Source organism: Megachile rotundata, chromosome 15 (assembly GCF_050947335.1).
Source record: "Megachile rotundata isolate GNS110a chromosome 15, iyMegRotu1, whole genome shotgun sequence".
NCBI lineage: Eukaryota > Metazoa > Arthropoda > Insecta > Hymenoptera > Megachilidae > Megachile > Megachile rotundata.
This window is the reverse complement of record NC_134997.1, coordinates 5,979,687-6,005,062: the sequence shown is the minus strand read 5'-3', so window position 1 is coordinate 6,005,062 and position 25,376 is coordinate 5,979,687. Positions and strand designations below refer to the sequence as shown.

General features: G+C 29.5%; 1 protein-coding gene across 9 annotated transcripts in view; it reads left to right on the top strand.

The window, feature by feature from the left end:
• The window catches only part of LOC100876410 (spondin-1), a 58,960-nt gene that overhangs the window by 22,804 nt on the left and 10,780 nt on the right, over positions 1-25,376 (top strand). For 6 of the 9 annotated variants that reach the window (XM_076540694.1, XM_076540693.1, XM_076540689.1 and 3 more), the window contains exons 3-9: positions 10,340-10,583; positions 16,330-16,516; positions 17,838-18,002; positions 18,671-18,794; positions 19,824-19,954; positions 20,966-21,182; positions 24,232-24,400. In XM_076540694.1, the coding sequence (XP_076396809.1) occupies positions 10,340-10,583; positions 16,330-16,516; positions 17,838-18,002; positions 18,671-18,794; positions 19,824-19,954; positions 20,966-21,182; positions 24,232-24,400 (1,237 nt within the window). Of the gene's footprint in view, positions 1-10,339; positions 10,584-16,329; positions 16,517-17,837; positions 18,003-18,670; positions 18,795-19,823; positions 19,955-20,965; positions 21,183-24,231; positions 24,401-25,376 lie in introns of those variants that run through there. The other 3 variants (XM_076540691.1, XM_076540690.1, XM_076540695.1) reach the window with 2 other exon arrangements.

Sequence of the window (25,376 nt, the reverse complement as noted above, 5' to 3'; positions counted from 1 at the left end):
TTTACAGGTCGAAAATGTGTTTTTTGGAGTGTAGAGTATAATAAGAGATATAGTAATAATTTTGAAAATCGAAAATGGAATAAAAGCTATAATAATAATTTTAAAAATCTGGAATGTAATAAAAAATTTAATAATAATTTTAAACAAAAATTTAATAATAATAATTTAAAGAATCTAGAATATAAAAAGAATAATTTAAAAAATCCAGAATATAACAAAAGATAAAATAATAATTTTTAAAATCCAGAATATGACAATAATATAATAATACAAATAAAAAGAAGATAATTAATATATGAAAAAGCTCATTTCTTTCGTATGCTAAAAGTTGGTTAAAAACAAAATTATATATAATATTTTGTTATGTTTCACGAAATTAAACAGAGAAAATGCATTCTCAATTAGCAATAATTGTAACAACATGGCGTCCTCAACGAGGAATAAATAAACATATACAATGTGATACAGATGTTCTGACGCTAAAGCAGAAGTTCTCAACTTTTAGTTTAATGTATGCATTTAGTAATTAATACGGAAATTTATACTTATTTTATGAAACAATTAGTAAATTTTGTTATTACAAAAATATTATGAATATATTTTACGTTACAAATTAAAAATGATAAATTTGTATAAATATTAACAAAAGCGAATTACTAATACTATAAAAAGCTATGAACATCAAAAACACATATAATAAAAAGCTATATAATAAATCCCTTTATATTTTCATTATTTTTATAAACCCTACCGCGTAAAATAGTACATTTAACTTTACCCTACATCTCTTACAATAATTTCTATAGCCACATTATCCTTGGTACAGACTTCATTTTATTTCTTGCTCAACAAAATTAACTCGATAAAAAAACACATTTGTATTTAAAATTTTCAAACAAAAACTGCGTTAAAGCGAGTTAGCGAATTCCGTTTCTTTTAATAAATTGCTTGGAAGCTCGTTTTTAGATCCCGGCTCCTTTCAATCGAAACGCATCAAACGAAGTAACTAAAGTTTAATTGAAAACGCAAACCCTCTGGCGATAGGAAGATAAATCCTTTTAGCGGGTTCTAAAAAAGAAAACAAAGATACAACTAAAATCGTTTCATTCTCTAAAATAGTGAAGATGGTCTCGATACCCTATCGAAATTCATCTTTTCTGAAATATCAAAGATTTACTTAGGTAGATTGATATTCAAACTTTTCTAAAATATCAAAGGTGTTCTTTGGTATATTTGAAACCCAATATTTCTAAAATACCAACAATTTTTTCTTGACATAATTGAAATCCAATTTTTCTAAAATATCGAAAGTGTTATTCAATATAATTAAAATTCAACATATAAAAAATTCTACTAATACTTCTACTATAATTTTTTGAATTTCCTGTGCTATTACTAATTTTTACAAACATAAAAGGTTTTCTTTGGTATAATTGATACCCAACTTTTTTTAATTATCAAAGGTTTACTTAGACACAATTGAAATGCAAATTTTCTAAAACATTGTAAGTGTTCTTCGACATAATTAATATCCAACTCTTCTGAAGTATAAAATGTTTAAAAACTCGACGAAATTGAGCGGAGAAGGCGATCGAAAAGAAAAGAAGCCTAATGAATAAAAAAAAGAGCGACAAAAAGTCGCATTATCGGGAATTCGATTAAACCTTGTCGTGCAGACAACAAATCTCGTCGATTTATGTCGAAGGGTTTCTAAAGACGTAAACGGAGAAGCGATCAAGCAACGTGAAAACTAAATTCACTAGACCGAGCTCAAGCTTCGTTGCTTTCAATGTTAACTAAAACCGATATCTCAGTTCTTATAGTTCTACGGTTATTCTTCTTCTGTTTTATTGACAATCATTGTATTAATGATTTTTCTTCAATTAATTCTTTGGGACCCTTAAATCTGGATTTATGGACGATTAATCACCACGTATTTGAATTGGAGGGAAATTATAAAATTGGACGATTAATGACCGTACATTGAAATTGGAAATAAAGTATAAAATTGGACGATTAATCATCATGTATTTAAATTGGGAGTAAATTATAAAATTGGATGATTAACACTATTCCTATCAAGAGGTGTCAAAAGACACCGTTCAAATTTTAACTTAAAATTATTCTCTAAGTTGAATCATTTCTCCGCAATTAATTTTTTGACCTTTCATACAATAGTTGTTAAATTAATTCGGCGACATCATTTTCTTCCAGCTCATTTAAATCTACAAATGTGCATATGGTATACTTATTTCTACCAGGAGGTTTTCACACCTTAAGAATTTCATGACAGTGCTTAATTTTTAAGCATTTTACATACAAATATTAACACCATTTTGCAGCATCATATCAGTTATAATGAGATTAGAGAATCCTGATTTTTAGTTGTAACGGAAACTACAGGAGTTGCGGCATAACTTTGATATTCGCTTATTTCCCGCCATGTTGCATTTTACTGTACACCGCTATATTTATATGTATTTTGTAGATTGATGAATTAAGCTAAAATTTACAACCTGATAATCTCTAATAAAAACGCATCAATATATTCCTGAAATTATCTATATTTGATAATTTGAAATCCCAAGTTTTGGCAATTATTTGTATTCAAACGGAGGGGCGTCAAAAGACACCTTTTGGTCGAAATAGGTATCACATAATCGTGATAGAAATAGTGTTAATGATTACATATTTAAGTTTGAAGTGAATTATAAAATTGAACAATTAATGATCACATGTTTAACTTGGAAATAGACTATGATATTGGAGGATGAATCATCACATTCTTAAATTGGATGTAAACTATAAAATTGGAGGATTAACTTCCACGTACTTAAATTGCAAGTAAACTATAAAACTGACCAATAACCACATATTTAAATTAGAAGTACAATATAAAATTGGACGATGAAGACCACAAATTTAAATACGAAATTCACTATAAAAACGACTAAATAATGGACAACACGTAAAACAGTTTATACAATTAATGATACACATTACTGAATCGCATTATTTAAACGTTAAAATGTACGTCACAGTCGCCAAATATAAATATGATTGAAAATATATGGACAATGCTCGCAAATTGAATTCATGAAGAAAACAGTGAATATTCGACGGGTCATGAATCAAAAAACAGTGATTGGAAATAGAGGAAAATTAAACGAAATTTAATTGGAAACGTTATGAACAACATGGTGAAGCGGAATTTTTTTAATTAATCAATGGTCCACGATTGGAAACAATTTTTCTTACAGTTAGTTAACAAATACATGAATTTTACAAATCAACACATACTTTTATATTTTCTGAAATTTTCTGTGAAGAATTTTTCTGAATGTAAAAATTGCAATTTTTTTATTTTTGCGCGTTAGATTACAGGAAGACAAATTATTATTTTGTTTAACTCTATGTTTATACATTTTGTTAATAATATCGTAGAATATTAAAGAATTAATTATTTTTTATTCTTCCCTTAAAAGTTATTAGAAATTATCGATTTTGATCGGAAACCAATCGCTTCCTTTTACATTATCGTCTTTTTACATGCACACAATAGACGTTCTACATATTCTCCTTTTTCATTATGAACTCTGCATGTCCTCGATTTTCGAAGTATAGTAAGTTGGCATTATTGAACGACAACCCTTTGGAATCACTAGATGTATTTATTAATATCCTTGACATAAGTTTGTCGCTTTATTTTACTTTATTAGGTTTTTTATTTATGTTCTGATCATCTAATAATACAAATTCTTCATATTTATACTATTACTTACTTATACATATACGTATACTAATACTTACATTAATGATCATGTTAGGTTAGGAAGAATGATTAGGTTATGTTACGAAGAATAGTCGAGAACAAACTTTAGTTCTATCAATGACTAAATTTATTTATTCAGTAACATTTGTTAGTTCTTTACTAATACTAGAAAATGACTGATTGTAATATGTTATGCAAAATGACTAACAATCTTTGTATTAATAACTAGATTTCTTTATGTAATAACATTCATTACTTCTTCATTAATGTTGAAAAATGACAGACAAATTTTAGTGCTATCAATGACTAAATTTATTTATTCAGTAACATTTGTTAGTTCTTTACTAATACTAGAAAATGACTGATTGTAATATGTTATGCAAAATGACTAACAATCTTTGTATTAATAACTAGATTTCTTTATGTAATAACATTCATTACTTCTTCATTAATGTTGAAAAATGACAGATAAAATTTAGTGACATTAACAACTAAATTTATGAAAAATAATTGATCGTGTTAAAATACTAAAAATGATTGATTATGAAAAAATATTAGTTGTGACATGTTACTAAACATGGCTGACAAAATTTCATAATATTAATGTCTAGTAATACTAAAGTTTAGTAATATTAGTAATACTTATTCATTAAATAACATCAACTCTTAATTCAATAAACAAAATCGTTGAATTTGTAATTTTGTGCAATGAAAAAATTTTGTCACGAACCTCTTCAAATTATTCAAAAATGAAGCTGCACACAAGACATTATTATATATTTCCATATTTTTGCGTAGATGTCTTTGTACCAGAATCCTTTACAGCATCCCTTTGTACAAGATCCTGTGAAATTACAAGAAGTTATCTAGCGTGAAGATATCGCAGTAATTATCGCTCCACAGTTACCGTGCCTTAAATAAGATTTTTCCAACGTGCAACTACAAAATTAACGAGCCCGTGTTTCTTTGCTATCATTTCTGCGTGGCATCGTGGGAAACACGATACACCGACGAAGGTTTCATTTAACTCTGTTTCCCCCTTTTCTGTTAATTCTTCTAATTCAAGGTTATGGGAACAATCATGGGAGGTCATGAGTCACGGTTTGCTGACGCAATTCGGAATTTCAAGACTGGATTTACTGTGATCAAAAAATAAGGTGAATTTTCCATTTAACACTAGAACTACCGACATCAAATACTCGTTTATCGAAGAATGAAAAGGGAAATGAATAAATACTAAAGCATCAAGTAACATATAGAACTATTTTTTACCTCAACAAAATATGACAGACATTTCCATAAAATCACGACAATCAAATTTTGTAATATAAAATGAGAATTTCAATCAATTCAAAATCGATTGAAGGTCATCTTAGAAAAGGACTTGTTTGTTGATTGGAAAAAACGTTGGCATAATATTGTGTCGGATGGAAAATATTTTAAAAGCGATGAGATTGATTTAGAGGAACAAATAAAGACTTTTTATTTCATAAACTCGCCTTACTCACTTAAATTTATCTTACTTTTTGATCACAGTATCTCATTTCACATCGTAAGTCTCCTAATGCTTATCAAATTATTTTCACTGCTCATCTGGATAAAACCAATTAGACGAAAGTTCCCTAATTTGAACTACATCCTGAATTGGTCCACAGTTTTCATTCACGTTGAAATTCACTTAGCCAACATCCCTTGGCACTGAGTTATAACTCACGTATTCGATAATCGAAAACAGAATAACTGCAGTGTAATGTTTCATTTTCTTGTAATTTATGTAAGCTGTTGACTGGTACATTAATTTCGAATTTTCGATGAATCTTTTATTTTATTTTTTCTTACATTTGATACTTGTGCTTGTAAGTGCATTTTAAAATAGGGTTCCTTTAAGAATCCAGTTTTTATTTACATTGTATCCTTTTTGTACAAATTATTAAAATATACTATAATTCTTACAGATTGTTAAATTATGCTATACTTTGTATAAATTGTTACATTATGCCACTTAGGTTTTCGGTTGGACTTCCTCGAATACTTCTCCTTTTTTAAGGATTAAAATGTTACAGCGAAATACGAGAGGTGCTCCGCCATTTTGAGACTTCATTAGATGTAGCCATACTTATGAGAGGAAGTAAATAATCCTGAAAATTTTAAATACCAGTTTTGAAGATCTAATTTGAAGATCCAATTTTAAAGAAACATTAAAATTCTTAAATAAAAATTTAACAAACTTGTGAAGTTATAAATAAAAGTTTAGCTGAACTAAAAAGTGTTATCAGTTTTGTTTCAGCACGTTTTGCATATTAGTTCGATTATAATAAACTGAAATATACAATTGTTATTGTAGTTTTCAAATGAATAAGTGAAAGTAAATTATTAGTAGAAATAAATTAGTAGAATGAGTTCTATATTTTAAAATGATGCATTGTTTTAGTACAATGAATGTTGTACTTTAAAATGATGCATCGTTTTAGTAGAAAGAATTTTATACTTTAGAATGATGCATCCTTTTAGGAATATGAATTTTATACTTCGAAGTGATGTATCATATTAAACTAGTATTAAATAAAAGTTTGTTCAGAAATGTCTAAGTTTAAAATAGTAGCCGTAATTATTTTTGTAAGAATTAATAATTCGATCATATGGAAAAATTTTTAGTCTGTGTACAGGGATGTAAAAATTTTCAATTTTTTATACACACTTCAAAAATATTTATGCATCCAAAAATTCTTGTGTACTGAAAGTGCAAAGAGTAGTTAATTACACTGTAATTAACGTTAAAAATACGTTTATTTTACAACACATAACGGAGATTAAATGTGAACTAAGTTTAATATGAAGAATCTAATTAAAGTACTTTTAAGTTACAACATAATGTAATATAATTTAAGTTGTAACATTGTAATACTTTTAATTAGTATTTTTAATACTAATAAATGAAAATTAATGAAAAATTTCATATGTTATAACTTAGTAAATCTTTTGCATATCCATAATTTTAACAAAGATTCTTGAATAGAGAGTTTCTAAAGCATTGAAAATCGCAGTATATGATGGTTAAAAGTGTGTAACCTAGACCTAACCCAGACCTAACCCAGACCTGACTCGTTATTATTGTTTGTGGCAGACGGGCATAATCAGATTAAGGCTGTGACAACGAGCCTATGTCTGTGTTGAGAGCAACCACTTATGTCAATATCCCCGAATTCCCATATTTCCATGTACACAAATTTCAAATGTGCATGCTGCATAATTTCATTTCTGCTAAATACTTTAATACCATACTTTGTATATTGTATATTTTATTTCAAGGATCATTATATATTTTAACTAAAATTAAATAATTTATATATTTTCACTGAAGTATGTATATTCATAATATTTTGTAATTGTATATTGTGTACTTTATCTGAAGGATGTAAATTGTGAATTGTATATTTTAATTGAAGTCAAATGTGCAGTTTATATCTTAACTAAAATAACAAAATTTTAACAAAATATACATTTATAGTATTTTGTATTTATTCAATGTATTGTATGTCATTTTATATTTGTATATTTTAATTAAAAGATGTAAATAGCCAACTAAGTATTATGTATATGTATAATAATTGCAATATAGTTTAAATATTATACTTATTATAGTTATAATATTATTAAATATTTAAAATGACGTTATACACAATAGTATAGTATATTATTAATAATAATATTATTAAACATTATTAAATATTGTAAAATAGTATTGTATAAACAGAACAGTATGGTATAATATTATATGAATAATAATATTATTATTAAAGATTATTAAATATTGTAAAATAGTATTACATAAAACCATACAATACAGTATAATAGTCTATTACTAATAATATTAATATTAAAAATTATTAAATATTGTAAAATAGTATAATATTGTATAATAGTACAATATAGTATAGTAGTATATTATTAATAATGATATTATTAAACATTATTAAATATTGTAAAATAGTATTGTATATAACAGTACAGTATAGCATAATAATATATGTATAATGATATTATTGTTTAAAATTATTAAATATTGTAAAATGGTATTACATAAAACCATACAATACAGTATAATAGTCTATTAATAATAATATTAATATTAAAAATGATTAAACATTGTAAAACAGTATTAGATATAATAGTGCAGTATAATATAGTAGTATATTAATAATAATAATATTATTAAACATTGCTAAATATCGCAAAATGGTATTATATATAATACTACAGTATAGTGCACTAATGTAGTATAATGTAACAGTACAATAATATAATAATAATAATAATTAGTAAACTTCCAAATTACGAAATACATATTTTGTCTTACAAGAGAAAATTGAAGCCCGAAAACGTTCCACTCCCGCGCAGATAAATCACGCCGCACTGTAAATTTACTTTGTTCCGTACAATTTTTTTGTTGGCCATCGATCAACAATAAATAAGCCACAATGGAAAGGGCGATTAAACAACTACGAGTTCAGCTTTTTACGAGGAATATTTGTCATAGACGTTTAAACATTCGAAGTAGTCGCAGTTTGCGAAGACCCGTAATACTGGAAGCCATAAATTCTCTAAACATCTGCGTGTTACGTCCATGTTGTACACGCACTATAGTTGAAGCAAAATCGACTGGAAGGGAAGCTACAATTCGTGTATAGATGTTCAAAAATGTAACTGGGTGTAGTAGTTATCGAAACAAGGGTATTTAATTGCGCAAACACTATACATACTTGATTACGTAATTTTTCATTCAAAAATGGCGCGAATTTGCATTTATGAAACTTTGAAAATTTACGATACTTTTTGTTATAATTTTAAGGATATTCTTTTTGTAAAAATTTTGAGTTTCCGGGATATTAAAAATTTCTCTATTATTACAATTTTCTCTCAAATTAGAAATATGAAAATTTTTTGATAGAAAATATTAGACATACGAGGTATATAAAAAATATGAATTGAATTATTAGACATATTTTAAACAGAAAATGTCTTCAGCAAAAACAGAGAAAACATTAAGCATTTTAAATAATAAATATTATTAATATCAAATATATTTTAAATAAAAATTGTTTCCAACAGAGACATCAGAAATGTTAAAAGTATAAAATATTTTTAATAACAACATAGCTTTTTCATTTTCCCGAAATATTTGTATGAAAAAACAGAAACAGGAATTTCAATAAACTTCAAGAAAAAAATGTCAATTAGAATATTAGGACATTTGCAAACTATTTCAAGCGGAAACAATTTTTTGAAAACCATGAGATAAAAATTGTGTTTACCTGCATCCTTCGCCAGATTCACGGTATACCGTGTTTAATCGAAGTTATATAAATAGCGGGCCAGAGAGCAACGAGCCTCTATATTTCTATTTCAGGCACACGAATATTCCCTCCATATAGAAAACGTGCACGTAAATTCAATTTAAACATCAAAATTCTCGCCAATTTGTTAACTTCAATTTTTCTCCGATCCGGAAATGAAACGAAAACAATGTGCACGAACGACAATGGTGTACTTTACGAAACAGCAGCGAGTTCCAAAAATTTCGGGCACGTTTTGTGCAGAAAATTTATGAGTGGGAAACATTTTAACGTTCCAATAACAAATCCATGTGTAATCCGACAATAGGATGCTGTTGAAACGCGCGTAATAAAATGATACTCTCGAAGTGTAATTTATGTACTTTGATGGCGGAATTGCACGTATGCTCAATTAACATAGTCAATGCGGATAACGAAAGTGTGTGATTGGTGTTTTTCAATTTTTCAATAATACGGACATCGATTTGCGTTTCACAGACGTATTATATGATTCCAACAAATTGCTCATGAAAATTTAATCTACATATATGCACGGGCATTTCCATAACGCCGATTTTAATTATACTTTCGTTTGCGGTGGATTAAAGTGGAAAGGATTTTAAGAATATGTACTGTGTTCTTTTATTGAATTTATTGAATTTTAGTGCAAATTTTCGAATTTTTAAATTATCAAATTTGGGAAATTGTAAATTGGCAGATTGGGAAATTTTCAAATTCTTAAATTTGTATATCTTTACATTGTCAAATTTTTAAACACTCAAATCACTAAATTGTCAGAGCCTCAAATGATTAAATATTCGAATCTCCAAATCCTCAAATTACCAAATTCTCAAATTTGCAATTTGACAAGTTTTCAAATCCTCAAAGTTTCATATTTTTAAATTTTTAAATACTTAAATCATCAAATCCTCAAATTACCAAATTCTCAAATTCGCAATTTAGCAAACTTTCAAATCCTCAAATTTTCATATTTTTAAAATTTGCAAATACAGAGGGGTGGTAAGAGTTAATATCAATATCAATATGAACATCTAAAGTCAATCTTAATATTAATATGCATTCAATTAATATCAAAATTAATACCTATAATCAATATCAGTATTAATATCCATAATCGATATCAGTAATATCTATTTAATTCAAACCAATATAAATATTAAGCTAATATTGAAATACACACAAAGAAAAAGTGGAATGTAAATTTGTGTTTCAGTAACCGTGCAGGCTGACACAATCGGCATCATTCCACGAAAATTCGTCAGGTTTTTGATATCCAGCGAGGCTGAAAGCGAAGGCGAGTCAATGGACAGTGGCGTTTTCGATCTTCAGGATGAGTCGCTGACGAGGTACTCGGAAGTTTGTCCAAATGCGGTCGTGGAGACCTCTAAAGTGCCCAAAGAAGAAGTTTCTGTCGCCTGGACCAGCCCTTCCGAAGGTAGCGGTTGCGTATTTATCAGGTGAAGGGATATTCTAATAACAAGCATGAATTATCTGCAAGGTCACGTTTGTCACTAGACAAAATTTTACAGTCCTGGCTATCGAATTAGGACCACTCAGCATTTTTCACGTTTCCGTAAAATTATATAAAGAATTAGGTCCAACGACTATGGTACACAAAATGGCCGCGTGGAACAACATGGACGATTTTGTTACGTTACGTCGCAGCCATGTTTATGTTCACATATTTTCCGTAAAATTAAAAAGCCTGTTCAGATTGTAATTATATAATTTATTAGCTACCATGATACTACTGTACATAACATTAACGCATGTTAATATCTTGTATTTCCTTTGCTTCGGTCACAGCTTGTGACATGCTGCGTATACATTGATCATATGCTTTATATCTTCATTATTTTCCCCAAATATAATTCTTTTCAACTCAATGTGGTTGGAGAGTTGTAAACTAGTTTTTTAGACTCCAGACATTTTCTATGGTATTCACCAAATTTCACCTGACGCGTGTCGAGCCTAATGTACACGCACGACCCTTAATCGTTCATCAGCTACACAATTTATCACGATAGTAGTTATCAACGTATTTAGTAATAATTTTGCATGACCTAAGACAATTTTCCATATATGACATAATGTTATAACTATAAAGGTGAAATTTTAGTACGTGGTTCTAATTCAATGGCCAGCGACTGTAACGTTTCTAGGATCCAGTGTAAACCCATCTGTTATTATTTTATTAGAAGAACGTTATTAACATATTTACTACTTAGTAACCATTTTTTGTTAAGATGCAATATAAACATGTATTAATTATTTAAAATGGATACAGTTCCAAAAAGAGCAAACCGATTACAATGAAATTTTAAACAAAGTTTGCACTTGATTAAAGAAGAAAGACCCTACAAGTTTTAACGACAAAGCCTCGTTTACTCACAGTCCATCACACAGCCCAGTTTTTCTTAAATACCTCCGCAAATATTGATTTTAGAGAAAAAAGTTTTAAACAAAAAATGAAGTTCTCAAAAAGTTCTACAAAAAATGTTCTATACATTTTTTATGTAAACTTATTATTTTGACTATCATGAAGAAAAAAAGTATTTTTTCATACAAATTTTGGAAGTTTTTGTTATGTATCTCGTAAAAAATTTAGCGTAAAAAATAGTATAGAGAATACGTGGTATAGAGGATAAACATACACAGGAGTGCAAAGGGGCCTTCATCTCTCTACCGTACTCGCCCATCAACAGAGTGCCCTGAGCAAAGCCAATTTAATTCCCGAGTTATTTTATGTCATAACAGACAAAATAATATGTTTACGTCAAAAATGTATATAACCTTCTTTGTAGAACTTTTTATGAGCTTCATTTTTCGTTTGAAACTTTTTTCTCTGAAATCTATATTTTCGGATATATTTGGCAAAAACTGTAAAAAACTTTGAAGGGAACTGGCAAATAAATTAAAAACTTTAGCCAAAAAGTCTTTTTAGGGACTTTCTTCTTTCACCAAGGGTGAACTTTAGTTATAATTGCAACGTGATCAGAAGTTTGCACTTTTTGGAATCCACTAAAATTAATATGTTTATAATGTTATATAATTTAATATTATTTTCGTACTATTGTACATGTAAAGATGGAATTGTTTGACATAACTTTATTTTTAAAATTGAAAAATTTATTTGATTTTATTTTACTTTTTTGAAATTTGATAATCAAATTTATTAATATATTTATTTTAGTTAGTATCTACATGGTAAATGATACTAAAAGTCTTTGTTTTCTTAAACATTTTTAGCTCACTTATTTGACTTTCGCTTAGTCACAAAATTAATGTGTTATTTTTAAACTGAAGTTGTAACGATATAAATTAACACAAGTTAGTACAAAATTAACAAAGTCAAATATTAAAAAAGTTAATTTTTTTAATAATATCACACGCAATTTTGTATATGTATACAAAGATCCCCGATTTTACTGCTTATACTCTCACGTGAAAAGCTATTACGTTTTTTCCATAAAAATTTTATACGAAAAAGAAATATCGGTAGTATCAAATTGATTGCATTACACACAGATGTAACAATAAATCGCAATTGCTATTATTGGCTTTTCATTGTTATTGACCTTTTATTTTCTTTTCACATATAATATTTCTCTATTACGGTCGTGCCTTTTCAAATTAATTTTAACGTAATTTCTTAATCCCTTCATATTATCGACGTAATATTAAAAGCTGGTTTGATTAATATCGATTTTTTTTTCATTTTTATTATCCAATCTCCACGAACTATTATTGGAAAATTAAGAAAGAAATTACCAGGCCAAATGGTGCGACAATTCCTTAAATTACACGTTCAGGCTATTCATACAAGAATTAATTTTAATCTCATTAATCATTAATTATAGACATCTATTTTTAACTGTTTAACTTATTAAAGAATTACAAGTAATTTTTTAAATCTTATATAGGAACTATATTTTACATTTTTAATTACTCTTTTATAGAATTAGAATTAACATAATTGTTTTAAATTATGGGTTCTTGGACTATGATCTGCAAAACAATTTTAACAACTTTACATCCCTAAATTTTTGCTTCCATTCAAATATCTCTATAAAAATAATAAAAATCCTACAAACTCAAGACTTTATATTTGTTATTACTTAACTAGTTATTAACTAAACAATAATTAGTAAAAATTTAGTTATGGACGGAGTCCGCAAAAACAAGTTATACAAGTTTAAGCCCGCTATACAGGGTGTCTCACAACTAGTGTAGGTCCCGGAAATGGGTGGTAGCTGACGTGATTCTGAATAAAATTTCCCTTTGCAAGAATGGGGTTTGAAACTTCGTTTTTGAATTATTAAGGAAAAACACGGACCAATCAGAACGCGAGGATTACGCATGCGCAGACGCGAGAGCGACAGCTTCGAGCCTAGTTGCTGAGCGCGCGTAATCCTCGCGCTCTGATTGCTACGCGTTATATTACCACACGTTGCATTAGTACGGATAGAATTACCACACGTTGCATTACTACGCGTTGGTTAACTACGCGTTAGATTTCCACGCGTTAGATTCTTACGCGTAGAATTACCACGCGTTGTATTACTACACGTTGGATTACTACGCGTTGAATATCCTCGCGCTGGATTACTACGCGTTGGATATTCACACGCTAAGTTACTACGCATTGGATTACCACACGTTGCATTACTAAGCGTAGAATTACCACGCATTGCATTATTACGCGTTGGTTAACTACGTGTTAGATTTCCACGCGTTAGATTCCTACGCGTAGAATTACCATGCGTTATATTACTACGCGTTGAATATCCTCACGCTGGATTACTACGCGTTGGATATTCACACGCTGGGTTACTACGCGTTGGATTACTACGCATTGGATTTCCGCACGTTGCATTACTAAGCGTAGAATTACCACGTATTGCATTACTACGCGTTGGTTAACTACGCGTTAAATTTCCACGCGTTAGATTCCTACGCGTAGAATTACCATGCGTTGTATTACTACACGTTGGATTACGACGCGTTGAATATTCTCGCGCTGGATTACCACACGTTGCATTACTAAGCGTAGAATTACCACGCATTGCATTACTACGCGTTAGATTTCCACGCGTTAGATTCCTATGCGTAGAATTACCATGCGTTGTATTACTACACGTTGGATTACTACGCGTTGAATATCCTCGCGCTGGATTACTACGCGTTGGATATTCACACGCTGGGTTACTACGCGTTGGATTACTACGCATTGAATTACCATACGTTGCATTACTAAGCGTAGAATTACCACGCATTGCATTACTACGCGTTAGATTTCCACGCGTTAGATTCCTATGCGTAGAATTACCATGCGTTGTATTACTACGCGTTGAATATCCTCGCGCTGGATTACTACGCGTTGGATATTCACACGCTAAGTTACCAGGCGTTGGATTACTACGCGTTGGATTACCACACGTTGCATTACTAAGAGTAGAATTACCACACATTGCACTACTACGCGTTGGATTATCACGCGTTGGATAACCGCACGTTATCCGAAGCTGCCGTTCTCGCGTCTGCGCACGCGTAATCCTTGCGTTCTGATTGGTCCGTGTTTTTCCTTAATAATTCAAAAACGAAGCTTCAAACCCCATTTTTGCGAAGGGAATTCTTATTCAGAATTACGTCAGCTACATTTCAGGACCTACACTACTTGTGAGACACCCCGTATAACTTCAACAATTCCTATCTTAAATTATAATGCAAATTTGTTTGTCAAGTCTTTTGCTTTCACCATATTTCACAGTGATAATATAAAAACTCCGATCCATCTTTTCAGTGTTTTTACGGTCAAAAGAAATTCTATGCACTTCGCAGGATCGTAAAGTGGTTGACTTCCGCTAACTTTTTGTATATGAACTGTCTGACAGACTAATTTGAAGTTTGACAGGTTGTTTTACGACTTCTCGGGTTCGCAGTAATTGTGGAGGCCTCTAGCGGCGAAGCCGCGAAACTTTCAACAAGAATTTACTGTCCTCCATTATTCTGCCGAAGAAAGAGGATAGCATATTGGCACGCAAACTTCAATATTTAAAGATTTTAGGACGATGAAGCAACATTTTCTGCTTTTCGAAAATGTTCTTCGTATAATGAAGATTAAAAAGTTCGTCACGAATCTACGCAAAAAACTCATAGCACCTTTCTTGCAGAATATTTCCTAAGCTATAAATTTTGTAACAACTATTTTTATGGTGAAGGTGGCAGATCACGAGATATTCGTACAGGACCATTTTTTTTATCTTTGACTCGTAAAATTTTTTAGAGAGGTCTGCTTCAAATTTGATAACAAATCTAATTGTTAATTTTGAAAATGACTGAAGTCCATTCTGGGTAAAATGTTACATATTCGCTTAATAATTGCTATTATTTTAATAAGAATTGTTTTAATTCTTAGATGCACTTCAGGAGTGCACTATTTTTAATTTCACTGAAACGCAAACTTTTAAAGATCTCAATTTTAAAATTAAGCCATCTTCTAACTAAATGGCTCAAATGTCCATAAAATATATTACTAAAAACTACTAAAAATTATGTCATAGTAAGTTTTAAAAGCTGCGGTCTCATATCAAGACTTTTTCATAAAAACTTCCATAAAATCTCTACCAATTTCCGGCGTAGTTAATACTGTTAGTATGCACAGTATTTATCAATTTATGCGGTAATTACAGTGATTTACTCTCTCAGTCAAGTTTCCCCTATTAAGTTCGTGGTACCGGCTCCTAATATTCGATGATATATGACATTCTCATTAACAGCAGAACATTCTCTTAAAGAACAAAAATTCTCAAAATTCATTTGCTACCAAATCCTGTTTAAACCAACAACAAATACAATATTATTCATAAGGATCGACAGCCCTCAGAAATGAAAAGTTTAATCAAACATCGCTCTAATGTATATACATACAGTACATTTTGCATATTTGCATAGTTGTATTTATGTTTCCCTTATTTGCATACTTATGCAAATCTCAGACGATTTTGCATATCTATTCTGCATATTTTCAATCTGGTTGTAATCAATGAATTTGCGAAAGGTGTTCAAACTTAATTTTGAAATATGAATGATCGATATTCCAAATTTTAATTCCGTGTTTTTCGAATAATGAGAAATTTTTGAATCGCATGGCTGATTTTTCTTAGGAAGATTTAACTTGTAACGCGTGTTGACATTTTACAGAGCAACGATATTGGAAACGCCGGATACGTGGTACATGGATGATCCGAACTTAGTTCTGAAGATATGTCAGGACTCGAAAGCGGAAGCGGACGATCAGGGACCAGTGTTGCAAGAGTGTTGCGCTTGCGATGAAGCAAAGTACGAAGTTACTTTCGAGGGACTTTGGTCGAGGAATACCCACCCCAAGGCACGTAAGAACTCGTCAAATAAAATCGACAGTGAGCTGCTATCGATCTCGAGTGAGTTTAAGCTTCCTATGGCGGTTGTGCTGTAAAAAAGGAACAGATAAAAGAACGAACGGAGGAAGGAAAAACGTTTTATCTTGGGTTTGCTGGTGGACTCTTCGGTAAAGCTGAACATGCTCGGGTCGTACTTGAAGTATCCGTCAAAGGATGCTTGGGGAACTTCTTGTTGTCAGTTGTTGCTAAAAATAAACACTATTCATGTAACTGTATAGAACTTTTGTGTATAGTGGATTAGCGTGATATAACGGGATCAGAAAACTTTTGGGGACTTTCGTGTTTTAACATTTAGGGTTTGGTATGTGGATGTTAGGATTTGAGGATTTGAAAATTTAAAGATTAGACAATTTAAAGAATTTAGAGAATTTAGAGAATTTAGAGAATTTTGAGAATTTTGAGAATTTAGAGAATTTTGAGAAATTAGAGAATTCAGAGAATTTAGAGAATTTAGAGAATTTAGAGAAGTTAGAGAAATTAGAGAATTCAGAGAATTTAGAGAAATTAGAGAATTTAGAAAATTTAGAGAATTTAGAGATTATAGGATTCGAGAATTTGAAAATTTGTGAATTTGTGAATTTGAAAATTTTAGAACTTAAGAAACTCGGAATTTGAGAATTTTGAAACTCAAGAATTTTAGAATTTGAAAAATTGAGAATTTTATGATTTGAGAATTTTTAAATTTGAGTATGTGATAATATTAAAACTTTAGAACTTTCGAATTTGATAATTTTAGAACTTAAGAAATTTGGAATTGGAAAAGTTGAGAATTTTGAAACTCGAGAATTTAAAAATTTTTAAATTTGAGTATGTGCGAATTTTAAAGCTTTAGAATTTGTAAATTTTAGAGCTTAAGAATTTTGGAATTTTAGAAATTGAAAATTTGAGAACTGGAACTTTAAAATTTTAGAATTGGAAGACTTGGAAATTTGAATTTTGCAGTAAAGTTTATACATGATTCAATGAAATCACCGATAGCGATATAATATGAGGACATTTAAATACCTCAAATTTGGCGCCAATTTCAAAGAGTATAGATTCAAATGAACGTAAATTTGATCACATAAAGCTTGTAATATTCAATAATAATTTTACTGTAACTTTATTATTTTATTCTTATCCCAGTCATTCTTTTAAAGTTTCAAAACATTCACATTTTAATAGTTTGTTCATTCTTGTAAAAATTGTGTTTTCGTAAAATTCCGTTGTGAGTTTTGTTGACCGACATATTTCGTTAACAACCGTTTCGTTTTTTTATGGTTTGTATAGGATTTTCCTAGTAAAGGTTGGACTATTCGATTTTCCGACGTTATTGGAGCATCGCACACAGTAGACTACAGGTTTTGGCAATACAATGGCATGGCCAGTGCAGGCCTGAAGCAAGTAGCTGAACGTGGATCAACTAGAAAATTAGAATCTGAATTAAAAGATCAGGTGAGTATACACTTTTGTTAAAATAGTAATTTGAATAAAAGAATAAATGGAATATATTTTATTTCAATATTCTAAAAACTAAAATTTTTTACTAACTCTACCAAAATAAAGGCATATACTGGGTTTTAAAAAAAACCCGTTCAATATTTATATGGGATATAGGACACACTGTATTGAGTTGAAAAGCTTTAGTAAACGTAGGTCGAAAGGTCAACCGTTTCTGAGATATAAACATTTTTGTTTGCTAGTATCATGATTGACTTGTTACTAAAATTTTGATGTTTACAGAAGGTTCATTTTTATCTACAACTGCCGGTTCATAACTGACCGATTCTCAATGAAATGTAATGTCGACATTCAGGACGCAATTTATAAACACTAAAATAAACATCGGATGCGATGGAGGCAACTAAGTCAATCATGATACTAGCAAAAAATATTTATATCTCAAAAACGGTTGACCTTTCGACTAAATATTGAATGTTTTTTATTGAACACCCTGTAGATATTTATTTCATATTTATTATTTCAATATTGTAAAAATTAAAATTACAAACTTCAGTAATTCTATAAATATGAAACTATCATAGATATTTATTTTATATTTATAAAAAGCTATACACAGAAATGGTAAAATCGTTAAATATAATTTTGTTACTTGTTTTTAGAGTGAACATATCAGGACGATTATTAAAGCCAGAGGAATTAGCTATCCTAACGTTACTGGTAAAACTTTTGCAGTCTTCCGTGTTGACCGAAAGCATCATTTAATGTCTTTGGTATCCATGCTTGGTAAGGTTATTTTTAAGGAAAATAAGAATTATACCTACTAAAATTTTATTTGATCAATAAATAAGTAGTGAAATTATTATTTTATTAACAATTATTTTTTGCAAAATTGTTACTTACGTAATTAAAAACTATTTATTGCTGCATTATTATCTAATAATTACTATTATACCTTGCTAAATTATTATTTATTGAAGTCTCCATTATATTAAAAATTATTTGTAACTCAATTATTAATTACTGAAATGATTATTCAATTAAAAACTTGGTCTCACTGAAAAATTATTAATTAAATCTACTACTCTATTAAACATGATTTTTAGATAAGTTGTTCCTTATTAAATTTTATTATAATAAGTTGTTACTTATTGCATCTTATTATAATAAATTATTTATTTATTAAAAAGTTGTAATATTAATAATAATCATAATATTTATTAAACAATTATAATAAATTATTTTCTACAATACTGCTCTGCTAAAAATTGTTTACACTTATTACATATATCTTTTACAAACTGATTATAATTAGAAATTTGGTTATTTAATTCTCTCAATGTTATGTTATCATAAATTAATTCTGACACAAATATTAATCATTTTAAATTTGAAATTAATCCAAATAGAAATATCTTAACCCAATTAAATTTGTAATGTCTTAAATTATAACTAAAGTAAAACTTCAATGAATTCCACAATCAACGTCTAAAAAAATAGTACAAATGTATTTAATTTTATCAAGACATAAATAAATTAGTTATAAATTACCATTCACGTACTTACTATTCGTTATCGGCAAATTGTCAGTAGCAGAAGCGTTTTCCAATGCAGAAAAGCATTTAGCCCTCCAATCTGTAATAACTTCAAGAAATCTTGAACGGAGACGTTTCTTCATTACATTGGAAACTTGTCTTAAATTATCGTGAAACTTCCGCTTAGTTTCGCTGCTACCCTTTAATTTAAACTTTGAGAAATTACGATCGATCGTTGAAATTTTTGTTGTAAATGACCGGAGTAAAAATCATTTTTCAGACCCTTCACCGGATTGGATCGTTGGTGTGTCCGGTTTAGAGCTGTGTACGCCCGAACGTACTTGGATAGAGCACAAAGAACTCAATTTGTATCCTTACGACGCGGGTACTGATGATGGTATCACTTACTTAGTAAGTAAAATTAATTTTTTAATCGTTAATAATTTACATTTACTATTTCTATAATCTTTTATTTAAAACTAGTTTCTTTTTTGAGCTTTCACAGATCCAAATAAGATTATAGAGACACAACTGTACTTAGCAGTACATGTTAATGAAGTTATGTATCAATATAACATTGATATGAAGCAATGAAATATGAAGAGACATCACAGCCATGCATCAATTTTGATAAATCTAACACAAAAATAAACTAAGTTTGATCATTTTTGTCAATATTCATTTGAAGAATATTTAATATATTAAATATTTAATTGTATCACTTCACTTAATTCTATTATTTATACATCATTGTATAAAAATAATAAACTATATAACGTAATTAATGGAATTATGTAAATTATATAAATTATGTTAGGAAGATTATGGTAGCGAAGGTCGTAGAGTGATGGGTTCATGAATTAATGTATCACAAGTTCAAATCTTTACAGCCATCACTCAAATGTTTTTCTTTTTGACATATAACTTGTTTTATGTAGATATATTCACATGCTTTTTACTTTTATGTACCACTCATTTCTTTATTAATTTTCTCATGTTTTATTTACCTTGTATTTTTATTTCAAATAATATATTATGTTATATTATTTGCTTAAATTATTTAAAAGGGCTAGTATATTATGTACAGGGTATATGTACAGTATGTGCATAATGTATGTAATACATGCATACATACATACATGCATATATTTATTGTATGTATGTATAACAAATAATATATAATAATACAAAATATATAATAATGCAACAGAGAATTAACAAAAATTGTAATAATTGTATAACTTGATATAATTTTTAAAATCATATAATTCATAACAAGTAGCTATTTTAAACGCTATTTTTAAAAATAGACATTCGATTTAGCCATTTTATGTGGCTCACCCTGTGCACATATTTATTCATGAAATACAAATTTTATGCGGCGTTCTTCGCATATGTCAATAAATGTTATATTTATTACAGTCACCAGATTCGCCAACGGAGCCACAAGAACCCATCCGTCGCATAACATCAACCTTTCCAAATGACTCGAGATCTCCATTTTACGACCCCTCCGGTTTGGATATGAAACCCCTTGCGAAACTTTATTTGAATCGGCAAAGGCTTTATGAAAAGTCCTGCGAAGATGCCCCAGGAGATGCCGTTAACACAGGTGCACCACCTGCTAATAACAAAAACAGCAAGTATTGCTTTTTTACATTATCTTTTTCTTTTCTGATCACGATCATGGAGGCAAATTTGGAAGGATACTTTAACGATTAAGTGTCTCGTAAGCGGAGCAATTGCGGAGTTTGGTAATTCTCGATTTTAGGGATTTTTAAAATTTAGGATTTGGGTGTCTGGAAGTTTGGAGGTTGGGATTTAGTAATTTTGGAATTTAAGGATTTGGGTATATGAGAATTTGGAAATTTTAGATTTGGAAATTTGAGAATTCAGAAATTTGAATTTTTAAGTTTGAGAACTTAGAAATTTGAAAATTTAGGAATTCAGAAATTAAGGAATTGAGGGTAGTAATTTTGTGATTTCTGAAATTTGAGAATTCATAAATTTGGAACCATTAACTTTTGAGAATTTGAAACTTTAGAAATTCAGAAATTTGAGAATTTGAATTTTTGCGAGTTTGAGAATTTCTAAATTTAGAAATTTTGGAATTCAGAAATTTTGAATTTGTGGGTTTAGCTATTCAGAATTTTGGAAACTTAAATTTTTGGGAATTTAGAAAAATAAGAAACTTGAAAATGTGAAAATTTGGAAAATTATTTTTATTAAAGGCACTATAAGCAGAAGAAATCAAGATATTTTTCACAGAATTGTCTATTATATAAATATTATTAATTGTCACATATACGCAATAAATTTGTTACATATTAAAAAATATAAATTTGTAATCTCCATATCGTGATCATAATCTGTTTATTTAATTGCTATTAAGGACGCTGATTGTTTTTAAGGAATTAGAGGTAAATGAGATTTGAAATTGGTTTACTTTTAAATGTGAACTGTGAATAATTTTTGTTTGCATTTCTGAGAAGGAAATTTGGTAAAAAATAAAAACTAGAAAATAAATTTTTTTTTAGTATTGCGTAGTTATATATTATTCAATAGTCACTTTAATTTATTGTTGTTGTAATGTATAATTCTGTACTCCATTTTTGTTTACAATTATAATTTATATGTATTAGTGTGCATCATACATACGTGTAAATCCATAAACATTTAAACATTTCATGCTTGCTTTACGTGGTCAAATTAGATCTTGCATTGCTTACAGTAGAATATTATTTTGAATTATGTATAGAAAATGTAGAGAAATGTAGAAAATGCAAAAAATGCAAAAAATGCAGGAAATGCAAAAAATGTAAAAAATTTAGCAAATGTGGAAAATGTAAAAATGTACTTTGGCATTGTAATATTTCACAACTTAATAATACTAATTATTTGCATTGTAAAATGAAATTATACTAATAATAGAAAATATTGTTACTAGTAAGTGGAATATATTTTAGCATCAGAATTTTAAATTTCATGATCGAATTAAATATATTATACGAAGATTTTCTTAATGAATTTCAAATTAAAACATAATTTCGACCACGTATCATTAACGAATATATATTATTTACAATAATTACTGAAACATCGTTAATAATAACGAGCATCCAGGTTCTCGATTTATTGTGTAACGTTGCTCATTAGTTTATTCAGTCGTTAAACGAGAATTCCATAAATTAATTATTTATGGAACACATCTACATAAACAATATTCTGTATAGAGAGCTGCTCACTTATTGGTCACAAATTTTGTTCAGTTAGCAATCGGGAGTCCCATAATAATATCTCCACTAATTTCTGGAATTTATCGTTTGGTGCCATCGACCACCATTATATACAACAATTTACATAATTTATTGAAATAAAATGTGTTAAAGTTTCATACTGTGGATTCTGATATTACAGAATTCCGTGCGGAATTGCTGAAGATATTTGATATCGAACACGAAAATTTGCAAATTTATAAATTATGGTCTTGTAAATTTGAAGGTTTGTAAATGTATGAAGTTGAATGGTTTGAGAGGAGCATATGCTAGTGGTATATTCTTCTGTAGGTAGATGTGTAAAGGACATATGAATTTCATTAATGTTCTTTTGAATGGAATCATATATTTTTTATTTCATCAGCTGATACTCCTTCATATTCTTTACAAAAAAGTATTAATCTTTTTATGTGAAAAAATCATTAGTTTAGGAGATATTTTAATTTTAATGTCTATTTACAGAAAAGGTTCGATGTGACGACCATTTGCATCAGAACACTTTCTGAATCGAGACATTAATGACTTACTAACATTCCGTAGTGTATAATGTTTCTGCATGTATAGCATTTTTCCCGGCTTCAAAATAAACTGATAACATGTCTATCTTTTCTTCTTCAGAATACTTCACTATGAAGTGATAATTCACCGTATCGTCGAATTCATTGTATTAGAGACGTAACAGAGACTAAATTTCATTGTTACTGCGTAACAAAAAAAAAACTCACGATTTGTTTGGTGACACGTGACCTCTCAGAACATGTAGAAAAACATTTGCTGTTCAGTTAGGGCAATTCATAACATTGACCAGAAAGTCACGATTTCCTAACAAGTTAGAATTAAAATATCTCCTAAACTAATGATTTTTTCACATAAATAGATTAATACTTTTTTGTAAAGAATATGAAGGAGTATCAGTTGATGCAATAAAAAATATACGATTCCATTTAAAAAACCATTAATGACATTCATATGTTCTTTACACGTCCGTCTACAAAAAAAATATACCACCAGCATATGCCCCTCTCAAAACCATTCAACTTCATCTGAAACATTGTTTGCTATGAGCAATAATAATGACGCAAATCTAGATGACAAAATGTGGTGAGCCACCCTGTATACATATACACCCCTATACTTCGTCCTCCATTTAATTGCTTCTTAATAAAATAATACTTGAATACATTCAATTTATTATCACTGTAGAATGAGCACGTATTCGATCTCTAATGTCATAACGTTAGAAATAAAAATTAATTGGCCTCGTTGAAATCAGTGTTGATCTCAGACTTCTGGCAACAATTTCACAATAGCGAAACAAGTGCTATCACGATGGTCTTGTTCTGAAACGAGAACGCAATTGTATCACTCGAAGGAAGTGATATTAAAAAACAATATGATTTCTGTCGTATGTAGAAGCATGCAGGGTGACACAATGGGGTCCTTGGGATGCGTGTTCCGTGACGTGCGGTCGTGGAACTCAATTCAGACAAAGGCACTATCTCGATGAAGCTGCTGCCGTAACGAATAACTGCAATGTTCCCCTTTCTGACAAATTGACATGTTTTGGGAAGAACTCGCACTGGTAATTATCATTATTTTTTGAATTATTTATGTTTGTTATATCTCTTTGTTTGCTGTTTGTTCTTGAAGGAACTTGAAATCATAAGTAGTACAAGTCAAGCATGTACGGAGAGTTCCGCTTTTTAGCGCTATTCGTGAAGTTAACATAGGGATTTTAACTCTTTATTCCCAGATTTCTAAATCTATGAATGTCCTAAATTTCATAAATTTCCCAAATTTATCACATTTTTTAAATTTCCCAAATTATCGAAAAAAGTTTCCTGAATTTCTTAAATTTCACAAATTTATCACATTTTTTAAATTTCCCAAATTAAAACAAAAATTCCTATATTTCCCTTTTCATTAAGTTCCCATTTCACAAATTACCAAAAATTCCTCAAGCTTTCTGAATTTCCTAAATTTCCTAATTCTTTAAATCCCCAAATTCCCAACTCTTAGAACTAAACAATTTGAAAGTGACTCCTGAAAATCTGCAAATGTTTAAATTCGAAATTTTCTATATTTGTAAAGTTATAAACCGAACGATGTCCAATAAAACCTATTTTTCCTGCGTTACCATTTTCCCCAGGACTAAAACTTAGAGCGAACTACCGTATTGACCACTATACATTCTAACTTCCTTAATTTCCGGAACTTTGTATTATCTCAGTCCCCAAATCTGTCCATCCCCGATGGAACGAGCGTACTCTTATTAAGCCAAAAAATTTCAATCATCACTTCGTGCCAATTTTATGCCGCTATAAAACCACTTAAATTTTGATACGCGGTTCGGTTAGCAATTTCGCTCTGTCCTTCGGCGAATTCGTGGACAGTTAAGTCCTCACGGTATCTTTCTTGCTATTTAAGAACCAAAATCGCTGGAAAACAAGATTGGACGTGCTCGCTCGTCGGTTTATAATCCGAGCGAATGCAAACTGCTGGAATTTTAACGAGCCAGCATTGTGCCGTTCCAGCGACACTTGTCCAGCTGTCGGCTC